The sequence below is a fragment of the Cnephaeus nilssonii genome (genome assembly GCF_951640355.1).
Source record: "Cnephaeus nilssonii genome assembly, chromosome: 22".
Classification (NCBI taxonomy): domain Eukaryota; kingdom Metazoa; phylum Chordata; class Mammalia; order Chiroptera; family Vespertilionidae; genus Cnephaeus; species Cnephaeus nilssonii.
Genome location: NC_137093.1, coordinates 18,911,232 through 18,936,983, shown reverse-complemented (window position 1 = coordinate 18,936,983; position 25,752 = coordinate 18,911,232). Strand labels below are relative to the sequence as shown.

The following is a 25,752-nucleotide window of genomic DNA, read 5'->3' as shown; positions in this document are numbered from 1 at the left end:
GCCTCATATCCCACCAGCAAGGGAGATTGTTTCTTACATCACTTGCCCACAATATAGTACTTCAACCAAACAACAGTAACCTACCGCTAATGAGAATAAGCACATACATTATTCTTCCATAGCGTTTCACTATAATTTAACTACTGGGTCCAAAAGTCTTCTATACTAAGTTGCACCTTTCATGCTGTTCAGGGTGTTGGCTCTGGGGAGCATACAGTACAAGTTCTTCTTTTCCCCATATACTGGCCCTACTAGCATATGAAGATGGCAAACTTTAACCCCTTACAACATCTCCAATTTTCACATGACTTCTAATACAGATGACGTGTACTTAGGAAAAAAATACTGTTTAGTTCCAAGAATAATAATTCATCTGCCCTGAACAGCAACAACAAAAAAACAAACACTTGTCCCTTTAATGCATTCCAGGCAAACAAATGATTTTTGTTCATCAGTTGTTATGAATTACTTTTCCCCAAACTAATATACATAATCACTGATTGAATATAATGGCAAAATGGTAATCTCCTTATAACACCCAACCCTTTAATTGAGGGGTGGAAGAGGTAGTATTTTTTTTAATCAGTGTTGTACCTTCTGTTTTACACTCTGTCTGGGATTTGTAAAGTAGTTATGTAGCCATTTTTATAAGTGAAAGTGTTCGCAGGAGGGAGCTTTGAGATAGAAGGAGTAGAGAGCAATAAAACTCATTTTTCACTTTCTAGGCCATATTATGTTGGAAAATATATCTCATTCTTTAATTCAGCCACCCTTGGACCTTGAGTGGTTCATTACAACTTAGAGCAGCAATCAGATCTGGTAGGTTTGGGAACAGAATAAGAATAGATCCCTTCCTTAGCCCTACTCTCCTCTTACTGTGTGGCTATTGAGCTGATGCAGTAAACCAATTTATTCATTCAACAGTATGAGACGGCCCTTGACAGCGAGAACAGCAGCAACATGCAACAGTTGGCATACCATACTGTTAATCGCCGCTACCGCGAGTTCCTGAATCTGCAGACCCGCCTGGAGGAGAAATCAGATCTCCGAAAGTTCATCAAAAGTCAGGAGTTTCCCCAGGCCTGGACTGCCTGCTTGCTTTCACATCTAGCCACCTTGATCTGAGAGGCTGGGGGCCTGTTGGTTTGTGGGGAGGGTGGAGGGAGAGAATGTAGCATTAAGGGTCCTGTACTTTGCCACCCCTCCTCCCACTTTGCATTCAGGTGATTTGGGGTTTAGTACTGGACAGCAATGGTCACATTGTTTCTGAGTTATTCCTTTGCCACCGAATTCTTTGTTCTGGAGTCTATTTAGTTTAAGCTTAATAAAGAAGCTTTCATATTTCCACTTATGTCTATGAGGTAGCATGAGGAATTAAATTAACTTTTCCAGATTCATACATTGATTGCTCTTAAATATTAAAATATCCAGAAATTCTTGCCAGCTTTGCTTTAACAACCAGGTTTTTTAGGTATGCCATGAGACACAGGGACAATAAGAAAATGTAATAAAATTTAACTCTGAAAGTAAGCTAATAAGCAGCAAGTTTATTTTTTAAATAAACAAAGTGTGTTTATTTTAAAAAGCTAACAATCACCCAAATAAACATTTTAATAAGCTTAGGCATAAATTATGGATTTCAGTTATGCATTTTCTTTCTTAATAATAATAGCTGAGCCAAACTTGAAAATATATGCCAGGTTCTCTTCTAAGCACTTTACACATATTTAGCTCATTGAATTCTCATAACAGCTTATGAGATAAATACTATCATTATCTCCACTTTACAAAAAAGTCAAAGAAAGATTAAGCAACTTGCCTAAGGTCGTTATTATAGGAGGAATTGGAGCCTAAATTTAAACTTGGGCAATTGGATTTCAGGGCCCTCATTTGTAACCTTTGTAGTGTGTGGTCCTTCTATCTTAATATTAACATTAATAATGGGAGTAGATTGTATGTATTATATCCCTGGGGTATATTTGAAACTTCTGAAATAAAAAAATCTCAGGGAAATATATTCAACAGTTCTGCTTTGTTGTTTTTAGTTAAGTTCTGTTAAGTGATTATACTTTTTCTTTCTTTTTTTTTTTAAGATGTGAAGGGTCCTAAAAAGCTCTTTCCAGATCTCCCATTTGGAAATATGGATAGTGACAGAGTAGAAGCCCGTAAGAGCCTCCTGGAATCATTCCTAAAGGTCAGCATCCTTCTGTTTTGGCTCTATGCTCTTTTTTTTTTTTTTTTTTAATATACTTTTTTATTGATTTCAGAGAGGAAGGAAGAGGGAGAGAGATAGAAACATCAATGATAAGAGAGAATCACTGATCGGCTGCCTCCTGCACACCCCCCACTGGGGATTGGGCCCTCAACCCAGGCATGTGCCCCTGACCGGAATTGAACCCAGGACCCTTCAGTCCACAGGCCGACGCTCTATCCACTGAGCCAAACTGGCTAGGGCTCTATGCTCTTTTTACCCACCAGACACCCAAGCCAGGGTGGGGAGATCTAGGGGACTGGAATTTCTCTTTGAAGTCCTTCTCATGTTTTTGCAGCAACTCTGTGCCATTCCTGAGATCGCTAACAGTGAGGAGATGCAGGAGTTCCTTGCTCTGAACACAGATGCTCGTATTGCCTTTGTCAAGAAACCGTTCATGGTCTCCAGAATAGACAAGGTACTATACGCTCAGCCTTAGTTCTTACCAGAGTGGAGGCAGTGCTTTAAAAATAAGGGAGGCAGAGGGTGGCGAGAAGCAGCACAGAGGAGTCAGTAGAACATGGACTAGGATTTTTAAGACCTATTCCCAAATATTGGTTGGATATCAACTTGTTGAATTACAGTGAGCAACTTGGAGGGTACATTATCCCCGACACTATAAATGTACACATATCTGCTAGGGACATAGTTATTCTAGTGGCGGGATGTAAGAATAGATCTATACCTCATAGATAGGTGGGGGCAGGAAAGTCCTTCCTGAAGGTGAAAGTCATTCCCAATGTTGGTCACTCAGGAAAGAAACCCCTAAGTAGGACACTAAGCTGGATTTAGATTGGTGTAGTCATTCTCTGCTGGAGAACAGGGTATCTCAGGACCTTTGGAGATGGTAGGAGAAGGACATCTGTGTAACACATTGGAGCCTGCAAGCAGTGATTACCAACTGATTTTACAGTCCCCAAGACAAAAGTCCGAGGTTTATGTTTATCCAAGGATATCTTATATATTTTTTAAAAAGTTAGAAAACACTGACTTGTTGGCAGAAGAGGGGCCTCTCTCTTCTCATCTAGCCTTCAGGGGATAAAATGATAAAGTGGAATTTCACATGGTCGGAGTTGGGAGACATTTACTGCTCTGATGAAAGAACTGCAAACTAGAGAGGGTTGCACAAGGTAAAATCCTCAAAGGTCATTCATTGATGCTTTCAGCATCTACTTACTGCTTGCCTGTTTAAAGCTGTGTACTGTACTAGCTGTTCATGATACAACAGTGAACAAAACAAATAATGATCTTTCCCACAGGTTATAATTTTGTGAGCCTAGAGAGCAAGTTGTATTATCTAAGCCACGTTAAGCACATTCACGCTACCCTCTGTGTTCGTTCCCTGGATTGTGATGCCCTAGTCTTTACTGTGCTCTTACTCAACCATTACAGCCTTGTCTTAGCTGTGTTAGTTCCAAGTTGAGGATTAACCAAGAATGAGTTAAAGAAGTCCCGGTGTGCTTGAGCCAGCAATACTAACTGATGAGAGGCACCAAAGGGAAAGTAAATGTTTCTTCAATATTTAGGGTTTCATTTGTGCATTTTCTAGCAAATACCTATATGTCATTTTCTCATTCTGAAAAATAGAAGTCTTACTTTTCATTGAGGATTGTTTTATTAGTCTTTCTGAGTAGAGAAGTTTATATCAATTTCAGATTTCTTAGTTTGGACCTGAGTGATTTTTGTTGTTATTTCGGTCCTAAAGAAGAAAAATTGAATTAACTGGAAAAGCCAGCTCTTTACTCTGTGTGAATTACACTGAACATGTTTATATTTTACATGTCTCTAGACATAGTTTGTATTTTTATAATCTTCATTCTTTCTGTTCTTCATATATTTCCACCTATATTACTTCTGCTCATTCAAATCTTGGTGAAAGAGTCAATTTGGAAACTAAAAATCATTCTTTTATATACAAAGAAAGAAATTGAAAATGAAAAATATTTCACCAGCCTTCAGAACTCCTAGGTTTTTATTTATCCTATTGTTTGTTTCAGCCTCTTTCCCCATGCCATTGTTTATCTTACTCTGTGAGAAAGAAGCTTTTTATGGCCATAGAGAAAAGGGAGAATAGTTGCCACTAAGTTATTAGCTGGTCTCTAGTGGATAGGGCTCCACTAGATAGCCTAGCTGTCTCCCCATCCTGATTGCATAAAGCGCCGTGAGAAAACTGCTCATTTGGTGGTTTCTGTCTGACTGCACCTTTGACCCCTGCAGATGGTGGTGAATGCTATCGTGGACACCTTGAAGACAGCATTTCCTCGCTCTGAACCCCAGAGCCCCACAGAGGAGCTGAGTGAGGCCGAGACAGAAAGCAAGCCCCAGACAGAAGGCAAGAAGGCTGGCAAGTGAGAAGCCCTTCAGTCGCCCAGGGACTCTTGCCCAGTTCTCAGGTTGATCCCCAGTCCTCAGCCAAAGCCCATCCCCAACTCTCAAGCTCTAGAAGAGAAGAGGTGGGCCATACATATTAGTTTTTATGCACAGCTAGACCTTGAACTCTTCAGTGCTCAACTGAAAGGAGCCTGAGATCCTGCATAGGCAGCTCTGTGGAATGTTTGCCTTGCCATGAGAACCCAGGGCCCAACTGATCAGGGATTTGTGACTAGAAGGAAAACTCTAGAATATGGATCCTCTCCTTTTGTGTTTTCCTGGAAAATTGAGATGTTCTTTCCTATTAAGAGCTAAGGCTTATAACTGATCTCTGTTTGCCATCTTTTCTGGAAATCTTGGCTCAGAAGTTGCATATGCTAGCAATAAAGAGGGAGGGGCTCGAATGGACACCTGCAGCGCCCATTTTAGTAACTGGTTGTGGCTGCTGCTCTCCTGCACCAGGTCTCAGATGTTCCCTGGCAGTACTCAGAGCCAGCATGTGGAAAGGAAGGGCACCACACCTACCCTTATTGGAAACTTCATATCTGTATATGGGCCATGATGGGGAGAGAGAGAATGTGGGGTGGAGTGTTTGTGTGTGTGTCTGCTTGTATGGCCAACTATCTATATTCATGTTTCATGGGCCGTCAATAACACAATTCTTAGCCTTTATTCCTGGGCCTGTACTTTGAAGGGTGACCATGGACCTGTGCTCATGAGAATCCTATCCCTTGAAACACTGAGGTTTGCACTTGGAGTCTCTTCCCCGGTTTTATTTGGAACACAAGGGGAATAAGATAAGTGGATGTGCATAAAGGTCCTGACAACAACAACAAACGCCACTTGTCTGACCTTCAACAATATTTAATGAGTGTGTAGCGTGTGCTAGCACTCTTCTAGCCTCAGGGAATACGACGTGACAGACTGGTCCCTATTAGCATTAGCTAAATACCTTTTATAGATGCACTGTAGACAGCTTAGTGCAAGAATTGCACTGTGTATTAAGACTTTCCAAAACATATGTTGTTTGGAAGATTACAGGGCCAGGTCCATTCTGGCAGCTCTGAGCCCTAGAAACTCCCAGAAAAGTGTAGGCATATTCGTTTTGAGTATTAATACTTGTAAGCCCTTCATATGCTAGGGCAAGATCATGAATTACATTGTGTTTCTGCTCTTTGTTTCTATACCAGGTCCAGATTGAGGTTCTCATCCAGTAAGATCGCTCCAGCGCTGAACTTGGCCAACACACAAGAGAAAGTTCTCTATGGTCTCCAGGAAGGCACTGTGGTGAGAAGCTCCTAGAGAGCTCCTGGCATCTGCAGCCAGGATGTGGATCCTGCAGTTATAGGCACTTGAGACCTTCTCCAAAGTCAGAAAAGACTTAGGCACCTGCTAAAGGGCTTACCAGCCTTTGGGTCTCTAATATTTAGTATAAAAGTATTTTCTGCAAGGTTGACTTCTCAAGGGCATGGGTGCGGGATAATGTATGACAGAATGAGAAAGAAAACCCATTCCTGGGAGAGATCAGAGAACCCGGAAGTGTTTGTGGCACGTGCGAATACAAAGGCATTGGTTTACTTGCAGCGTTGCTAAGGTGGTCACAACATCAGTTGGGTCTGTGCTCAACATACGTTTTCAGGGAAGGAACGGGGAAAACCTAAAGAGCTTTGGTTGCTCCTCTACTTTCCGCACTCTGTGTGACGTGCTGCTGGCTCTTTCCTCAGGAGTCGGAGGTTCTGTCCATGTCTGGGATGGAAGCCTTTATTGAAAAACAGACAAAATTACTAGAAATGCAGCCAGCAGACGCCCCAGAAAAAGATCCTGAACATACCCCCAAAGGATGTGTGGATGGTGACGTGTCAGATGCAGCCGCGCCAGCCCAAGACCTCAGCAACAGTGACCCGGGTGAGTGACAAGATCTCACCACAGAGAAGGGAGCCAGAGCCCAGTCCACTTGGGACTTACGATAGTTGGGATTCATCACTTTAATTTATCTTCTGTTCAGCTAAGTAAGCCATGTGTTTGAGGAACTTTGCTGAGTGCCGGGATGCAAAAAAAAAATACGACACAGTCCCCAGAGCTGAGCCAAGCCGAGTGGAGCCAAGCAGAGGAACAGGGCAAAAAAGACGGAGAGTTCCATCCAGCAAAATAAGACCCTTGTTTATAGTCTCATTACCTTGTTGAAGTTCTTTTTAGCATGCTTCAGCTACATTTGAACTGCTCCCTTTACCTATTCCCCTAGTACCTGTGGTACCACCTTCCTGGCTGGTCCCTTCCAGTCACTTTTGTTAGCTCCCTTATTAGCCTTCCACAGCATTATTGTTGGCTCTCTGTTATTACTCTGCACACTCTACCTAGTGATCTCATTAGTACTATAGGCTTTAACTCTAACACATGTACCATGATGCCTAATATCAGATGTATTTCCACCCATTTGCCTACTGGAAATCTGCAGTGAGATATTCCATAGGGCAGTGACATACAACATGTGCAAAATGGAATTCATAGTTTCCCTGGATCTATCCTTTTCATTTTATTTATTGCCATGGCAACCGACACCACCCAGTTACCAGAGAAAGGCAGGGAGGGAGAAGAGGTGAGGACACTACTCTGTCCTTATAAGCATTTGAGGCAGGGCAGGTTTGCTTCCCAGAGGAATGAAGAGGAAAAATTGGGAATCCTGGAGATTAGTATGTTTGTTAAACTAGACTTTATAAGAAGAAAAATGTTTAATTCCATCAAGATAAAGGCTTCCACTGAAAATAAAGATCACAAAATCTTATGTTGAAAAGAAAATAAGAAGTTTGATTTCATCATTGTTTCTCAGGCGCCCATGAACAGTCACCTGACCTCTGTCTGCTCTATGGACCTCAACTTAGCTATTTGAAAAATGGAATTTACAACCCCGTCTCTTCACATGTATCTCACTTGTTAAGTAAACGAAGTATTTTGACACCAAAAGCATTAGAAAACTAAGAAATTATAAATAAGAGGGAATGGGTAAAACAATAATCAGCCCAAATCAAGACTGTAAGTTTTGAACACCATATCTCTAAAAGAATAGTTTATTGCTTCCTGTCCTTTTGGCTAAGATCAAGTCTAAAGGAGTAGTTTATGCCTGAGCAGCCATTTTTCTAGCCCTAAATGCTCATTGATAGAAATGTTATCTTTTTCAAGAGCACCTGGTGCCTTGTTTTGCTTTCTCTTATTTTTTACTGTTACGACTAATTGTCACCACATGGTGGCAGCTCTGTGTACATACTAACCCTGAGAAAGTAATAGAATTCAGGAGGATGACTAAGACTCAGAATGATGCTACTTCCCAAGGAACTCAATAGCCCATCTTTGAACAGATGACTAGAAAGCAAATACATCAGCTCCCATGCCCCCTTGAAATACAGTGCAGAAGAAAGAATATTTTTTGGATGGGATTAAGAAGGTAGGTTTTATTTCTAATAGACTCATCCAAATCTGAAGTCATTTATGTTCTAAAGAATCCTTAAGGGAGGAGAACTTGGGCAAGCTAAGAGAATACCCATTGGTCCTAAACTAACAGAATTATTGTTGACGATTAATTATAGTATTAGTCACAGCAATAGCATCAGAGAGCTAAGATTCATTCTGGACTATTATGTGCTCCTGAGACCCCCTGAACAGGGTTAAAGAACAGATACTTCAATCCATACCTACCTCTGTTCAGGAGACTTCAGTGTAGCATGGGTGTGAGCTCATTTGTGGCCAGTCTTTGGAATAGAAATCAGTCACTGTCCTGGCATTTTCCCAAAGGTGTAGTGCTTTTCCTAGAACCACATGCCATCTCAAAATCAAACTGAAGCTTCCTGGATCCCAACCCAACAGCTCTGTAATGGAGTTGCTTTCAAAGCACTTTTAACAGGAGAAGAATCCCAAATCTTTTCCCAAATCTGCTGCCCACACATTTCTCTGATGCCTTGTGGAGGCGAGTGGAATATAAGTGTGGAAGAGACTGGGCCTTGCCAGTTCCAGTTAGTCACCAGTTGTGAGCACTTACCTGGAACAAAATGTATCTACTCCCTGGGGGAAATACCAAAGAAACAGAACTAGGCAAAATAATTGTATACAAAATATTTTTAAAAAGATCAAAATGTTTTACTAAGTGACTAACATAAACAAAAGAATTGTAAAGAAATACAAAGCCTATCACTGAACTTTTAGATATGAAGTATCTCGATATGATATAAGAACTGGTGGATTACAAAAATACAGGATAAGATAAAGTGCATTGAAAGATGTCCTCAAGTATGGGTCTCTTCAGAGTTACTTTTGATGCCTTTTTATTCTCCAGGAACAGAGACAGAGTTAGCTGACACAGCCCTAGATCTGCTCCTCTTGCTGCTGATGGAACAGTGGAGATGGCTGTGCACCGAAAACATGCAGAAAGTTCTTCATCTTACCTTTGGGACCCTCATTCAGAGGTAAGACTGGTGAGGCCCTCACATTGGAGTCTCACATTGGACGGGGGTGGCCATAAGACTGCATTCTCTACCAGGAAGGGGAGGGTAGAGTCCAGGGAACCTGTGGTCATAAAAGAAGGTAGAGTCTCTGCTACAGAGGTACAGAAATGAAGATTGCTGGGAGAGTACCAGAAAGCTTGGATTAATCACCTTGTTGTCTAAAGTTTGAATTGACTCTGCTTCTGTAAGACTTCTGACCTGATCCACTGAGTCATAGACACTGCCTGTGATTTTAAAATACTTCATCCGAACTTTTCCTACTCCAGGATCAATTCTCCACTCAGTTATACCCCTAAGCCCTGTATCTTTCACCTTTTTTCAGTGGACATTTCTCTTACCTGATAAAATGTAGTCAGTGACAAAATAAGAAAGATGAGTTAAAAACAGATCGGTGCTCTCAAAGATTATTTTCTCAGAAAGGGGTGTAAATGTTCACAATTAAAGAAGTACTTACTGCCACAGGATGGTAAAGAATAGGATATTTGGATTTAAAACGTGGATTTTATAAGTTAGGCTTTATAATCCTAATACCATTTGAAACTCCAGAAAGATTTGTACACAGAGTACAAAGTCTTTGGCTGCTGACTTCCTAACCGTGAAACATGCAAGCTTTGCTAAACTGAAGAATGCCAGACACTGTCTCTGAACCAGACACACCTAGTGCTTGAGGTTTAGCCACTTGTTTTGATTTCTCTCTCATGAGACGTTCTGGCACATCACAAAGTAAGAAGCCAAATCCTGACCTCTTCTGTTAGCATGTGGCTCATGCTAATAGGCACTCCAAAAATAAAAACTTTTTTAAAAATAAGTATGGCTCCATCCTACAACATTTAGAAAATCCATCACCAACAAGTAGTTAAATCTCCCTTTTCACACTCAAAGTTGCATGGGATCAGGGAGGCTTCATAAGCTTTAATCAGAAAGAGACTAAGTGGAAGAAGGGTGCACATTGATATTTGCTGAGTGTTTCTCATATGCTAGCATATTTTCTTATAGCATGCAAGTGAGGTAGGTACTTCATTTACGAAATAAGAAAATAAAGCTCGGCAATGTCAACTAACCTGCCAAAGGTCATAGTTTAATGACTTACCTGGAATTTGAAGCTGGCTGTATACAACTCCAAAGCCAGTGTACTTTTCCCTACATATTATAGCCTGGAGACTGGCTGTATGTGAAACCCATATATTTCACCTGTGAAACCCACATATATAATGCTGACTAGTCTCTGCGCTGCTTCGCCCCTTGTCCCTTCTCCACATGTAGGAGTGCTTTTTCTGAAAGGGCAAATATGAACATTTATTCTGCACTTAATATCCTTCAGTGGTTCTCTGTTGCCAACAAAAGTGATTTTCCCAGGGACTCCCAGAGCTCTGGGGTCCCTGGGGTGCCTTAGAAACCACTTAGAAGCTCAGGGAAACTAAGTGGACTCTGTCCAATCAAAGCAGGTCCATTTTGGTTAATTTAGTAGAAACCGAAAAATATAGATGAGTCAGAAAATTTCAAAAGATTGAGATTCATATATAGAAAAGATAGGAAGACATTTCCCTGAAGTTTAAATAACTCAACATTAAAGGGCTTGAGTCAGTACCAAATAGAGAGAAATATATATTTGGGGATTATAGGCAGATCATTGAAGAAGTAGTATGATATGCAGCTAGAGTTCATGGAGATCTAAAGCAGGAAACTTAAACACAAGGGAATCTCAGGCTGTGAGCATCGCAGGCCAGGTCACATTGCCTCAGTGGGTGATGATTATACATTTTCTAGTGATAGGGAAGAGATGAGAATCAAGTGGAGTGGCTGGTGTATAAAGAAGTAAATACAATATGCATATGCACGCTAGTCTAAGCTGTTTCTTGGTTTCACTGATAGAAATTTGTCCAGGCTATTTTGTAGCACTCAACCCACTTTATCTTAAAATACTCATAATTCTGTCCAACTGGGGAATTGTTCTGGACTTATTCCTTACTCATTGAAAAAATAGTAAGGGCTCTTCGTGAACAAAGCAAATGCAGTCCCTACTTCTCACATATTTTTCAAGTTAGCCGGGGTGAGAACTGAGGGCCATATCCATGACCACAAAGCTAATGTGTGGTGGAGCCAGAAATGAAACCCAGTATTCCACATCCCGTATTCTTATCCTCTACAATACACTAGTATCTGCTATATGTAAACTCCCTGAGCTTTGATTTCCTCATCTGGAAAACAGGAATAATAATGCTATCCTATGTCTTTAGGTACATGGAGCACGCCCAATAAATGTTAGGTTTTAATGTTTGCTCTTCAGGAAAAGGAAAGAAGGGTAAAAAGTACTTTCTCTTTCTAATTCCTCCAGCTAGTGCCCCCAAATTTGTTCCACTTTGTATGCCTTCAGAATGCCCACCCCCCATGCCAGCCTCCTTCTTCAGCTACCACTATCCCTATTGTGTCTGTCCCTCTGAGTTATACAGAATATACTTGCCCCTCTTCTCGAATTTCCTATCCTGGGTTCACAGTGTTCTTGAAGCTTCCTTAGGATAGGGGTGAAGAAGTCATGGATCATGGAGGAGAAATCCCAGCTCCCCCTCCAGAGGCTCGAAGGGTCTGATGCCTCTGGCCCGTGGTCTCAGACCAGCAAGTTCCCATGTACGTGGTACACATGGGATGATGGGGCTTATTTCAGGATTTGTGTGTAGACACTGATAATCTTATCAGCTTCAGGATATTTACCATCTAGCAAGCATTTGTTGAGAGTTTGCTTTGTGCAGACACTGTGCTGAACACTACAAGCAGAGTGCATTACTTAGTCCCCTCAAAAGCCCTGTGAAAGAGGAATGAAGATCCCCAATTCAAAGATGAGGAAACAGACATACAAAGAATTGTGGTTACTTAGACAAGATCACAGAGCTTATAAGTGCACCACAGGCTGATTTTGAACCCAGGTTTGTTTGATTTTCAGCTCTAATGACTATTTCTCAGGATCAGACTGTTACCCCGTAATTTGAAGGGATAAAAGCCAGTCCAAAAATCTTTGACTCAGGGTAGTATACATTCCCCAAGAGGATATTACATTCAGTGTGTAAAATCCAAGCTGCATTTCCACGTATGCACGCGCACAACACAAAAGGCCCTGCACTAGCCTGAAGTCAGCCTACGTTACTTGTTCCTGACAGCTTGCATGTTTTTATTTTTAAAAAGAGGTTCATGCAGTGCCGCATTCTTTGGCTTTGCCTTGGTAAGCAAATAAAATGGAATTTGATATCTCCTCAAAGCTGTAGCACCCCCACCCCCAAACTACTACTCCTCCTACCAGAAGAGGTGTGGTGTGGCCCCAGAAGTTCACTGTTGACCTCCCTGAGACGGTCCCATGACTGCTGTCCGGAGACAGCGTGTTTCTTCTCTCTCTCAAACCACAAGCATCTGAGTCAGGTCCTTTTGCAGAGCACTCGGGTTCTCTGTCTGAGCTCTGCACTTCAAAGAGAGGCAGAGTCGGTATTAATGCCACAGGCAGCTACTGCCACTCCTTATCTTGAAGACACTGTGTTATCGGGGATGGTAACGCCATCTGGATTTAGATGCATCTCCTCCTTCAAATGTTACCAGTTTCTAACTTGCAGCATTATCATCTCCAAGAAGATGGGTTAATTTCTTCTGCTTCCAGCTTTGTTTACTCTCCTTGCTTCCTTAAAAGACCTATGTACATTACTTAGTCCCCTCAAAAGCCCTATGAAAGAGGAAACTGAAACATACAAAGAATTATGGTTACTTAAGACCTATGTACATAACTCCTTTGGATGCCAGGGACTTTTGCCAGATCTTAAGCGTTCATTCTCATTCTTTCCCTCTCTCTCTCTCTCTCCCTCTCTCCCTCTCCCTCTCCCTCCCCCTCTCCCCCTTTCTCCCCCTCTCTCTCCCTCTCTCCCTCTCTCTTCCTTCCTCGTTCCCTCCCTCCCTCTCTTTATTTCTCCTTTCCATCTTCGCTCTCTCTCTCTCCTTCCCTCCCTTCTTCCCTCCCCTGCAAGGAAAAATTAAAAAGAGTAACTTCAACCTCATGACCCCTCCTTCTAAGCCAAGGTTGAAAGAGTTCTGATCTGAGCCAAACTTCATAAATCTCCCTTGATGGTTGATGGTTTGGAGAAAGTGGGGGAGGGGAGCTGAAGAGAAGTTAGATGCCCAAACAAGGCATTGTTAAGTCAAAGGGGAGTCTTGCACACATGCGCGCCTGACCTCTTATGTCAGCTTCTGTGCCGGGAACATCCAATTATGTAAGAAGGAGCACTCCTTATTTGGATTTAGAGATGGAATGAGGGGTAGAGGAGTGGGGGTAGCCATCTATGCCAAGGAGTAAATCCAGCTTGTGTGAACTGCTCATGTCCACACAAGGAAGGAACTTGATAGTATTTCTGCAAACATCAGAATCAGGTTCAGGAAATTGGACAAGTGTGTAGACATAGACTAGGTTGGAGGGAAAGGAGAGGTACTGTGCTCCATTGATGGTAGAAGGTTTGGGCAAGAAGATCCAGCCAAGGTAAGAAGTGAGATTATTATGGAGTACTGATGTAGAGTGAAGGAATGAGAAGCAGCTGGACCCGTTCCCTGCCTGGATGCCCGGAGTAATGCCATGATAAAAATACGAGCCAGGCTAGCAGTGGAGTACTCGAACGCCACGTCCTGTGGCTCTGCCCTTCCCGTGGCCCCAAGATGGCATCAGACTCTGTGTCAAAAGGGCAGCAGACACATTCCTGGCATCTGCATCAGGATTTCTTAGTGACTGAGAGAGAGAGAGAGAGAGAGACTGTGGGTGTGTGTGTGTTGGGGACATGTGGGAATGGAATAGCGTGGCAAAAAAAAGAGTAGGGAGAAAAGAGAAGATTCCGTGACCTGTGAGCAAAGGAGAGTAGAAAAGTATGTCAAGTCAGGAAGTAAATAGAGAGGAGGAAGAAAAGAAAAATTGCAGTAGGTGTAAAGGTCCAACAAGCAGTGGACCCCAGAGAAAGTTAAATGACATGCTCTGGACCTTATGCTATGCCATGGAATTCTTTTCTTACATCCCCCCATCTCCTGGGCAAGGTCAGGAGGTTTGTTGGCAGAGAGTATGGGACCATTGGAGAGCACTGTACTCCCAGGTGGAAAGTTCATCCTCCATAAGAACAGTTATGAGTACATGATCATGAACTCTTTTGCCTCCACTGTTAGCTTTTCTGTAAGTATAGCCCATTCGGGAGCCTTTTCTCTGTGGGCATGGCTGTGTAGCAGATGGATAAAGGATCTCTCTGACAGTGGTTATGGCTTAAGGGAGGGGTGGGGAACGTCTGGCCCGTGGGCCATATGAGGCCCACAAAATCATTTGGTCTAGCCCTGCCAAGGTGTTAGTGGTGAGTTAATTAAATGTTTGACCAAATATAGCAGGCTAATTTTTAAGTTGATAATTTTGTATGGCCTGATAATGATGCTATAAATATCCAAGTGGCCCTTGGCAGAAAAAAAGATTCCTCACCCCTGTCTTAAGGGAAATTCTAGGCCTGCTACCAAAAAAACACAAGCGATTGCAATAAGACAGGAACTGACTTTTATTAAATACTAACTATACCAGGTAAGCTGCTGTGTTCTTTATGTACTAATGTGCAGCACATGTCTATGAGAGGGACATATGTTTCCACATTTTACAGGTAAGGAAAAGGATATCTAGCTTAAATAAGCATCTCAGAATCATCCCACTTCAGTCATCCTGGCCTCAAAACCCATGCACTTTCTACTACTCCATACAGCCTCCCCCTGAGCAAGCTTTCTGACAAAGCAGTGGCCACTAAAACCAGCGTCACTTGAAAGTCCCTGTGCCTTATTCCCATGTAATCTCTCTTGCTTTCCATCTGACTGTCCACTTACATATGATGGTAGAATGTGAATCCGTTTCCATCTGCATATTCTGATTCTGTTCTTAAAGCACTCCTGGGTCAGAGACTATATAGTCTCCCTTGGGTATCTAGTCTACGTCCTTTTGCATTCAGAGTTTATCCGAGTTAAGATGAATAGTTTCTCAGGAAACACTGATTTTTCCTTTGCTACATAAACTTGTCGTTCTTTCAGTTCAGCTCTGGTGCCTTGTGCTAACTTATACCTGATCTCTTTCGATACACAGTTTCTGCAGAAAATTGCAGACCTTTGCTAGAGGCCCAGATACAAAATTATCTCTATGTCTTCAGATGTTCCTATCAGATTATTTCCTGGCCCTCCACGTCTTTTTTGCATCCTTCAAGTCTCTTTCTTCATATTATCTGTCTATGCACACCTACATACATGCTTAAAATGTTCCCTGGTCATATCCAGAGCAGAAACTCTGAGTTTCCTCACAACCAAGGAACTTCTTACTTCTTAACCCAGGTACTCCCACCCCTCTGCCTTTGCCTTCCAGGACACTAACTTTATTTAGTTCTTGTTATGGTGGCCTCTTTACAAGTAATTTTTGAAAAGTGTAAGATTTGCTGCCTATGTGTACTTACTAAGTACTTGCTGTGTGCTAGCTCTTCAGACCTAGGGTGGCAGTTTCTACTTTAAGGTGCTTTCAGCCTCTTTGAAGGGATAACCCATAGAAGCAGAAATGTTAAACAATATGAGGTCAGATGACCTGATACTTGTCCCATGCAGCATGGCGAAAATGCTAGGTGGGCTTTATAAAACAAGTAAGGGTTTAAAGCTTATAAGATAGGTATCATTTAGACTGGTTTAGGATAAAGCATATTCCAGGCACTGAAACGTTTTTTAAAGAGGGGGATGGGGCATTTTCTACTTTTAAATAAAAAGAACCGTTAAATATATTTTGAATATTTTCAGCCAGCCTCTTTCTGAATGTGTGTGTGCTTACAACACAAGACAGATCCTTTTGTCTTGTTAAATGTATTATGGTAAGCCTGTCAGGCTATTGCTGCTTGGGAGCCTTAAGACAGGAATTCTCCCTCTGGGCACCAGGAGGCGCTGCAGCTTAAATAATACCCATTCATCTTGGAGGGAGCCACGTTTTGGAATTATGGGTCTTTGCCTTGGAGTGATAGTAATCAAAATCTTTCCTGTTTTGCTCCATGATTCAGAAGTTACTTATCTGTCCTCTCCTTGGTACTACTGACTTTTAGAAGAGTTATTTTTCACCTTTCACCCTTCTCCCCTCTGATCTGATCGGTCTTCAGCATTCCGCTTGCTTCTCTAAGCAGGGTACACTCCCAGAAGTCGTCCCTTAGGGTGCATTCCATTCGTCAGGGATTCAGTGCTCAGAGCTGATTCACTGAGAACAGCTTTGCCTCAGGAACCAGAGTGAACTAGAGAGTCTCCAGTAATAAAACCACCTGGACATCCAAAGGTGAAAAATTTTGTCCATACTCTCTACACACTAGTTTGTCCTGTACTCAAGGCCCTTTGGGATACCAAAGTCTTAGATATACATCTCACCGAGGGAGAGTTTGCCAGTCTTCTAATTACCCATAATTCCACAGGGTCAGTCCTCCCCAATCTTCTTAAACACTCATGACAAAAATGGTTCACTGTGCTAATATTTACCTCCCTGAACCTGCTAGGAGAATATGTTTTACAAAAGGAAAAATGAGGCATTAAATACAAAGCTTGCTCGGGGTCCTGCCATTGTTTTAGTTCCTTGGATCTTGCAGGATTTTTCAAGTGGATCCAAAGGAATGTTTTCCTGACACTTGCACAAACACACAAGACTCGGAACATTGCCTTCATTGTTCTCACTTGATCTTGATCATTTGTGAAGAAGACAAGGCAAGACTTAGCCTGTTTCATTAAGAAGCAAGCCAGAATGCGGGAGAGTCCCTTCAGCATTTAAGTGGTCAAACCAGGCTCAAAATTGTTTGTGTCTTTTCAATGTTATTTTCACTTATTCCTACACAGTGCCGGTGCGAATTCTTTGTAGCTCTTTGGGTAGTTTCCCCAGAGAGGTATGAACCTGTTGTGTGCTCACTATTGGGGTGACAACTGTGCTGGCCTCGTCCTGACAGAGACATCGGTTGGACTTGGCGCAGAGACGTTGGCTGTTCCAGAGACTCTGAGGGATTTGTTGATTGTGAGGAAGATGTCCAGCTGCTGCTTTTACTTGGATCAAATGAATAGTAGGCAGTCATCCAAAAAGTATGACTTTGATTTTGCCTAGCTCTAAAGTCTCTCCGCCCTGATTTTTTAGAGCTGGATTATGGTGCATTGATAGCGACGTGGTAGGGTACTGAGAAAAGTTGATCTGAAGGTCTTTAGAGATACGCTATAATAAACCTTCAAGTTGGAATCCTAAGGGTGTCACACTACTCAAATCTAGAACAGATTTCTAGAGATCTCCCTTTGCAGTCAGTCTCATTTGTCCCCTGAACACAGAACTCCCAAGTTGTGTCCCTTTCCTTCTGTATTTGATGGAAAGGTAGCCTGGCCTTTCCTTCTGGCCATTTCCCCCCCAACATCTTGCTACCTCCTTTTCTTTTCTTCTTAATAGTTACAAGTAATGGGCCGGAGTCAGTTTGATGCTGTTCCATTCATCAGGGGCACTTCCCAAAATACAAGTGTGACTCACGGTCCTTATAACCCCTTTGCTTTTGTTTGACTTTGTCTCTTCTGTCCTGTGGGCGTACTTGCCCGGAAAACTGACAAAAACATAGCTGCTGACAGTCTTCCCGAGGATTTATAGAGTGTCAGAGATGAAGCATGGCTGACCCACTCCCTGGCCCTCCACCTTTTTTCCCTTCTGGGGGATGCATAACCAGGTGGAATTGCATGGGTTATTCATGCTGAATTCTGAATTCTAGCTCAGCTGACTTAGTGCCCAGTGTACTTCTTACAGCATCCACCCTACAGCTGGTGTATTGGCACACAGCTTAGCCTAAACAGAAAACTATTAGGAAAATAAACCTGCCAAATGTTTATGTAAGTACTTATAAAATGCCAGATTCAAAGAATTTCTAGATAGCCCACTATTTCTTTAATCTATGATTATCCTCCATAGGCATGAATAGTTAAGCTCACTGTGCTGCTGCTGCTGCTTTAAGTATTGTGACATTTGCCTTCTGCAAAGCTTATTTTGAGCCGTGCACCATGCTTTAAGACGAGTGTTTGTCCCATATACAGCATTAATTCCCTCAGTAACTAATATTTATTGATTACCTACCCTGTGCCAGACACTATGTTAAGTGATCAAAATACAAAAAGACTCCAAATTCTTACCCTAGGCCATTGGTGGGCAAACTCATTATTAGTCAACAGAGTAGCAAATTGCAGCTCGCGAGCCGTGGTTTGCCGACCACTGCCCTAGGAAGTTGAATAGCCTCTTGGAGATGCAATCTTATAAATAAAGACATGTAGTATAAAGTTAGGACTTTATAAAGAACTTTATATGTGATTCAGAGAAAGGACTCAGTAATCAGTTATGAGAGACTAGGGCAGGCTTACAGAGGAGAGGACATCTGAGATAGGAGTTAAAGGATGAAGGAAAGTTGAGAATAAACACTGAAGAATAGAGCACTAAAGGTAAACTAGATGGCATATTTGTGTTACTCAAATAAGTCACGTTTGACTTGGAATATATGATGTGCAACACTAGTGGCCAAAGGTTACACTGAAAATTGCCATATGGAGATGTGTTGGGTTGGAGATAGACAAATATCATGCCTTATAAAAAATGGATGCAGGTTGTTGAACCTGACGTTTGTCTCTGGAAATTTCTGAAGCAGTTTGTTAAATAGATGGTTTGTGAACACTTGGGAAAATAGATGGCAAGCTCTCGAAACCAGTGCGCATTCAATGGGAACCTGTCCTGCTTGTAAACATAGTTTTTATTTCTTTAGCAGGATTATTAGACATTAAACAAAAGGAGTGTATTGGCGGTTATATTATGTCTGAATTTCAGTAAGTTTTACTATATGTTCACAATATCCATAGGAACAAAATGGATATACATGGCTTAGTCTGTAGTACTTTTACGTGATTTGTGGCAGATTGAGTGTCTTTAGTCCAAAAATATCTAATAAATTGATGTCAACCTAGAGGGAAATTTCTAGTGATAGAGCGTTGCCCTCATTATCCTGTTAAATTCTTTCATCAGAGAATAGGAAAGAAGCACCCACTCAGGATGATGAGTGGTTCATCTCTCTCCTTCATTCATCAGACATTTATTGAGTGTCTTCTGTGTGCTCAACTTTGAGGTTGGTGGAGTCAAGGATGTATAACTGGTAGAAAAAGTTAGGGAGCAATAATAGATGTATTTAAAAATGCATAGTGTTGCCATATGAAAGATTTAAATGTGGTAACTTTAGTACCTCGTGTTAACTTTAGGGGGTACAGGTAGGAGCAATGACTAGAAATTACAAGAAGGCAGACTTTGGTTGCCATTATTTAAGAAGCATCTCTAATGAACTGAAATTATACTTTTCAGGAATTAGGCAACTTCCCCAAAGTCACATTCCTAATTGGTGGAGAAGCTAAAATAAAAGCTCAGCTTTCTGGATTCACAGGCTAGAACCCTTGGCTACGCCATGATATTACTTTGTGAGGAAGTTAGATGGGGGTAACCTCAAAATATTCTACCAGCTCTAAAGTAGCCTATTGCTATGAAATACTCATAGGTTCTCAGTGTTTTTAGGTGAATTGATGAAATTGGAATGGATAACCTTTAAGATTCAACAGATGATTTCTTTAACTTGATTAATAATGCTTCAAATTCTTAATATATATTTTATAGCCATAACTTATACATTGCTAATGAAAACCAAAAAAACTCTGTGGCTAGATATAAAAGTAGGGAACTCAGATTCTTAAATTGTAGTGTTTAGGCAGTATTTAGTCTACTCTTGAAGCACATGTTTTAAAGATGTGGATCTGTGATTTAAAACATAAAAGCAAAAATCAAAGAAGAAATTATGTAGACTCCATGAGCCATGTTAGATTTTACAACAGTCATTGGGAGAAAGAAATAGGAGTTTCTTGCCCTTGAGGTTCCTTTCCCCCTCGTTCTTCTCCCAACAGGAAAGGATGGTGACCTAGATACATAGTCAGAGGGTCACAGTGCTGAACTTCCTCAGACACAGCTGAGGAGCCTGGGTTTGGGTAGTTAGAGGGCTGAGAAGCCCAGAGCTGGGAGCCACCAGGGAGAAACTGACTAAACACAAGAAGGGGCTATGGCAGGAAGGCAAGAGGCCTGCGAAAGGAATCAGAGGGAAGAGAGGTGTTACTTTTATCAGGTGTGAAGTTGGCAAAAATAACTTGTTTAATGGGAAATGCCATGGATCCACACCATCACCCTTAAGATCTCCTTTGTTTCTAACTGGTAGATTGGTGCTGCTGCCTTAATGAGCAAATGCTCATAGTGCTGTGCTAGGACTGTGGGTTGTGCCATTATAAACATTCTACAGGGTGCTGGGTGGTGGGGAGTGTTGCAGGAGGGCCAAAAAGGTGGTTTGTGCTCCCCCCTCCTCCTTTTCTTGGAATTTCTCATTTCTTATATCAGTGTTTTTCAAACTTTTCTAAAACTTTATACCACAATTAAAAATATGTTTTACATCATGACTCACTATGAACACACACATACACACATACATGCACACACAAATACACATCTGATATATCCATCTAGTAGTTATATACATATATATTCATCCCAAATTTGAAACTATCCTGCCGCAACTACCAGTTTTAAATGACTTCAAAAATGGCCTGATACGTTGTATGCAAAGGGTCCTAAGACTAAGGCAGTGATTCTCAACTGAGAGTAGTTTATCCCACAGAGAACCTGTGGCAATGTCTGGAGCATTGTCACACAACTAGTACTGGGGTAGGGGGATGCTGCTAAACCTTTCACAATGGACAGGACAGTCTTTCACACAAAGAATTGGTAGTGTCAAGGTTGGAAAAGCTGTCTAAAGGGTAGTAAGGTTAGTTGACAATTCTAACCTACTGTACATCTATTTAGAATGAGAGAAGCTTTGACCTGCTCTTTCTTTTCTCTCCTTTTCTTCAAACAAACAGTATTTGGTATATTAAGATGAGGTTAGAGCGTAATTGCCCTAGGGTTGTCTACAGAGGTACAACCCAGTGAATAAAAGGGGTACAAGGAATGAGTCTATTTTCTTTTATTAATATTGCACCAGGCATTTTTGTTAGGATATTGTTATTGCTCTTAGGAATATTTTCTGTGTTTTGATTTCACTACCCTCCTCTCACCCCTTCATCCTCCCCACGAAGCCATACTTACTTAGGATCCTGCCTCACTCAGCCATAGCAGTTCTTAGAAAAGAAATGAAGGGAATTTGGCTAATGAGATTAGACTTGGTCCCTAAAGCTTTCTCCCCTACTCATGACATTTGATTCTTCTGTTTTGATGGGAAATGACCTTCGGCTAACCTTGAAGTGCCATCTTAAGCCTAGTATTAAACTGTTTCATTTTTTTAGCCACTGCTTCATTCCTCTATCTGTAGCTATTTTAGACCAGGTTCTTTTGAATATGGATGAGGCGAGCACTCCCCAATCTCTATATCCTTTCTCCTTCCACACCTGGCATCAAAGAGGCTCTTGAATGTCTCAGTGTCCATCTGTTGTTGCTTTTTCTCATTTTATTGGCTATTTCTGGGCCCACTGGTAAGACTTCCATTTGCTCTGAACCATTCAGATGACCTGACCAAACAGACCTGGTTTGGCTTTTTTCTTCTTTTGTTTGGGAAAATATGTAGGATGATGGAAGGAGATATCTCTAAGTCAAATATCAGAATTGGAATAGTCGGAAATAAAACCAATTCTACCTGAAGCTTTTCTCTACCATAGTTGCCTCATGCATTTTGTATTACATTTGTATTTAGTAAATTATTTCTTATAAGTAATTCAAAATTCATTGTCAGAGGCATATGTGTGTGTGTGTATCCACCTTGAAACTTTATATTTCTGTTAGCATAATAGTGGTACCAACAGATTCCAGAAATTTCAGCACATAAATTTCATTTCTTTTTCTTCAAGAGAACTATAGGGACACAGATTTCTTTTTAACCTTCTCACTCCCAGGTCAAGTATAGAAAGACAACATGTGGAATAGAGAGCTGAAGAAAACTAATGGAAAGGAGTTAAGCCTTTGGCCAGATGGCTCAGTTGATTGGAGCATCATCCTGTGCACCAAAATGTTGTGGATTCGCTTCCCGGTCAGGGCACATACCTAGGTTATGGGTTTGATCCCTAGTCAGGCGCGTATAGGAGGGAACTGATCAAAGTTTCTCTCTCACATCAATGTTTCTCTCTTCCCTCCTTCCTCTTTCTAAAATCAATAAAAACATATCTTTGGGTGACGATTAAAATAAGGAGTTAAGACATCAGTCTCTCCTTTAATACTCCAGCGCCTAATCTCTTTGCTTTTTCTGCTCTAGTTCGGCTGCAGAAAAATCTGAGCAGGATGAAGGGAATTAATAAGGTTAGATCCAGTACTGGTGGTGTATGGATCTTCACTCTAGAGAAGGATGTAGAATAAAAGGAAGGGAAATAGGAGTGGAGAGGAGAGAAGAGATGATTGAAGAAACGCCTATCTTCTTCATGGTTATCAATTGGTTGGTTCTATGCTTGGTGATAGGCACGAAGATGAGCCAGAAGTCCTGAATGTGGCCATGGACAACTGAAGAAAGGCAATATGTGTAATAATAAGGCATGCCTTAGAACCTGGTCTGCAGCTCACCCATTTTTTGTATTGTCTGAAGGGCAGGACAGTATTGGCAGATGGAGTAGTTGTTGTTGGTGGTGGTGATTTTCTTGGTTTGGGTTTTATCATATTTCCTTCCAGAATGGGATATTCATCATTCGTGACAAGATACCATATCTCAGAAGTTCTGTGAACAAGGGAGATTTATTGCCCTAGTCTCCTCCATGGGCTGCCTGGAGCTAGGAAATGAAAGGCGCTAATTCCAGGCTCCGGTCCAGGAGCAGCCTCTGTTTTCCTGGAGGGGTGGGGAAGAATCTGGGCAAGAGGAGCATCCTGAAGAGCGAATGTTTAAGTCTCTGGTAGAAGTGCATGTGGTTTGTAGCTTTAACCTTCAGGGTATGAGAGAGAATAAGGAAAAAAAAAAACTGTAGCAGCTAGCAAATAGAAGCCATTTTCTAAACTCCTCCTCCTCTTAGACATGAAGTCTGTTATTTCTGCCAGTTTGCACACGTATTTCTTATATTCCTGGGCCTGACTCTTCTAGGGCCTCTGTTGATTGGTTCTGGCCTCGGGGCTTATAGAACTTGACACAGTGCCTTTGTTGCATGAGCAGTTGACATTCCACTTGGAGATTTCCATCACCTTTGTCAGTTCTGCATATTAACTTAGTTAAACCCCACAATTTGACTTGGCTCACTGACTCACCTCATTATCAAGGGCTTATTTTTACTTTTTCATACTTTGATTCTTCTTCCTAACATTCCCATTTAGAGTTTGATAAGTTGGAGTCTTGTAGATTTGTATAAATTGATACATTCATATTTTTCACATGCTAAAATTTGTTTTGCACTTGTATGCTTGAGTCACTAAGTTACCGTGAAAGAATGCGAAGAAGTCCTGATCCTATCAGATGAAGTGACATTGAATCCAAAGTAATCAGGCTCATACATTGAGACATGCCACGGGCCCAGAGGTGACCAAGGCACCCAGAGTTGCCAGTGGGTATCATGCTCAGTCTCAGAAGGGTTGAGTGGGTGCCGAGATACTTTTGAAGAGTTGAGTCACAGGCATTATTGGCCCCAGAGCACAAAAATCGGGGCAAACTGACTTACTACATGTGTATGTGAGTGAGAAACTGAGCTAGAACTAATTCCAGCGGAAGGTTTCTTGTTTAGGATTCTGGCTGTTTGAAGGACTTACACATTTTGGTTTCTCAGTGCTAGCCCTTCTGCCTCCTATCAGTTAGATGAGACTCTAGTGCAGAAGTCACTCAAGTACATGTGGCTTGAGGTGAGGAAGAGAACCTGGGGTGACAGTTGGGTCACTTGCTTCCTTGCAGAGAACCCGATCAGGTCATTGTACCCACCCCTTTGGTGGCCCTCTTCTATAAACAGGAACAGGAATTCTTGCTACTGGATCCCTTTCATCGGGCGTCTTAGGCTCGCTGAATGAAAGCCCTATAAAAAGGAGATGCAGCCCTAATAATAACAAATACGATCGTGATGGCTATTTTGGGCAAGAGCAGCTTTGTGCCGCTCTTGATCTCCATCGATGTGTGCCATTCTTGCCCTGCCATTACCTTTCGGGCTTCCTATTCTTAGAATTATTTGTGAGCCCTGGACTTGGGGGATTGCAGCCCCCGAGGCTGGAATGCCTAGCTTGAGTGGAATGCAGACTGTCTGGTAGAGTGGAGGTTAAATAAAGTTTGCCTTGGAAGCCTCCTCTGCTCTTGGATGGGCGACAGTAGCTTGGGTGTAGGAGCGGTGGCATGAGCTGCCATGTGGTGCTGTATCAAACAGTCTTCCGTGCATGAGTAGCAGTGGTTGATGGCCCATCCATTACAATCATAGCCAGGCCGGTCTCAACCATACATACTGAGGAGGCCTCAGTGGTCTTGAACTTCAGCTAGTGACCTGAAAAAAAACAACGCAGGGACAAAGAAAGAATAAGGTGGGAGTTACTTGCAAGAACTTCAGACTTGGTATATTTGCCCCTCAGAGTTACTGATTCTTGAAATTTAAACAAAGGGGAATTTTCATTATAAGAATAATTACCACACCATCAACCAACATTTCTTGAGCACAGTTGGAAATATTTTAGAAGTATAAAACATAGAACTCTTGTGGTGCTTATAATTTCATTGGAAAAGTAAAGCTGTAAACACATGAGAAAATAGTATTTATTCCAAAGTAAATTATTAGTTTCAACCCTGTGCAGAACTAAGTGCTGGTGGAGGTCTAAGGCAGGGAAAGCACTCTGTCTGGACTGGTCACGGATTTCGTAGAGGGGAGGATTTAAACAGGTCTTGCCAGAGGAGTGGACTTGCCACTGGAGAGGAGAGGGCCTTGTCAGCGAGAGAATATTATGAGCAAAGGGCAGATGTCCCACGACAGGTCATGGGGCTTGAAGACCGACTGGATGAGCACGAGGTCGCAAGGGCGAGGGATCTGTGTAAAGCCATCTAAGCCGTAACTATAAAGCTGTGTGTGCTCGTTACTGAGAAGTTACAATGCTCTGCACTAGAACTGAGTTGGAGAGGTGCAGAGAACAGAGATAGGGGCCCTTGGTTGTGTTCTGTGAAACCCCGTTGAGGTGTGGCTCATAGTAGAGACTCAGTAAATAATGTCATCATTATTATTACTCATCTTCAATTTCTGTGAGCCAAGTTGTTGCATTGGCTTGGTTTCATTTGTGAAAGTTGGCGCTAACTTTGCTTTGTCCTATTCTGATTGTCACGTAATTTATACCTGCTACGCCCTTTCCTTCTGGTTTATCTGACCTTTCTCTTCTCTTCCTCCCCAGGTGGCTAGAGGTGCAAGTAGCTAATCTAACATGTCCACAGTGCTGGGTGCGGTACCTCCGACTTCTCCGGGAGTCCATCTGGCCAGGTGGGGTTTTGCCTAAGTACCCACGGCCTGTAAGGACCCAGGAGCAGAAGGTGGCAGCTGAGAAACAGGCTTTGCAGAGCCTTATGGGAATCCTGCCAGGTAATTGGACAATGA

The 25,752-nt window shown here is 41.9% G+C and overlaps 1 protein-coding gene across 3 annotated transcripts in view; it reads left to right on the top strand.

Annotated features, from left to right (window-relative positions):
- The window catches only part of SNX19 (sorting nexin 19), a 40,082-nt gene that overhangs the window by 3,162 nt on the left and 11,168 nt on the right, over positions 1 to 25,752 (top strand). For 2 of the 3 annotated variants that reach the window (XM_079762590.1, XM_079762589.1), the window contains exons 2-9: positions 925 to 1,063; positions 2,094 to 2,194; positions 2,550 to 2,669; positions 4,469 to 4,599; positions 5,812 to 5,908; positions 6,346 to 6,526; positions 8,946 to 9,075; positions 25,553 to 25,737. In XM_079762590.1, coding sequence (XP_079618716.1) covers positions 925 to 1,063; positions 2,094 to 2,194; positions 2,550 to 2,669; positions 4,469 to 4,599; positions 5,812 to 5,908; positions 6,346 to 6,526; positions 8,946 to 9,075; positions 25,553 to 25,737 — 1,084 coding nt within the window. The remainder of the gene's footprint in view (positions 1 to 924; positions 1,064 to 2,093; positions 2,195 to 2,549; positions 2,670 to 4,468; positions 4,600 to 5,811; positions 5,909 to 6,345; positions 6,527 to 8,945; positions 9,076 to 25,552; positions 25,738 to 25,752) is intronic. The other variant, XM_079762591.1, reaches the window with a different exon arrangement.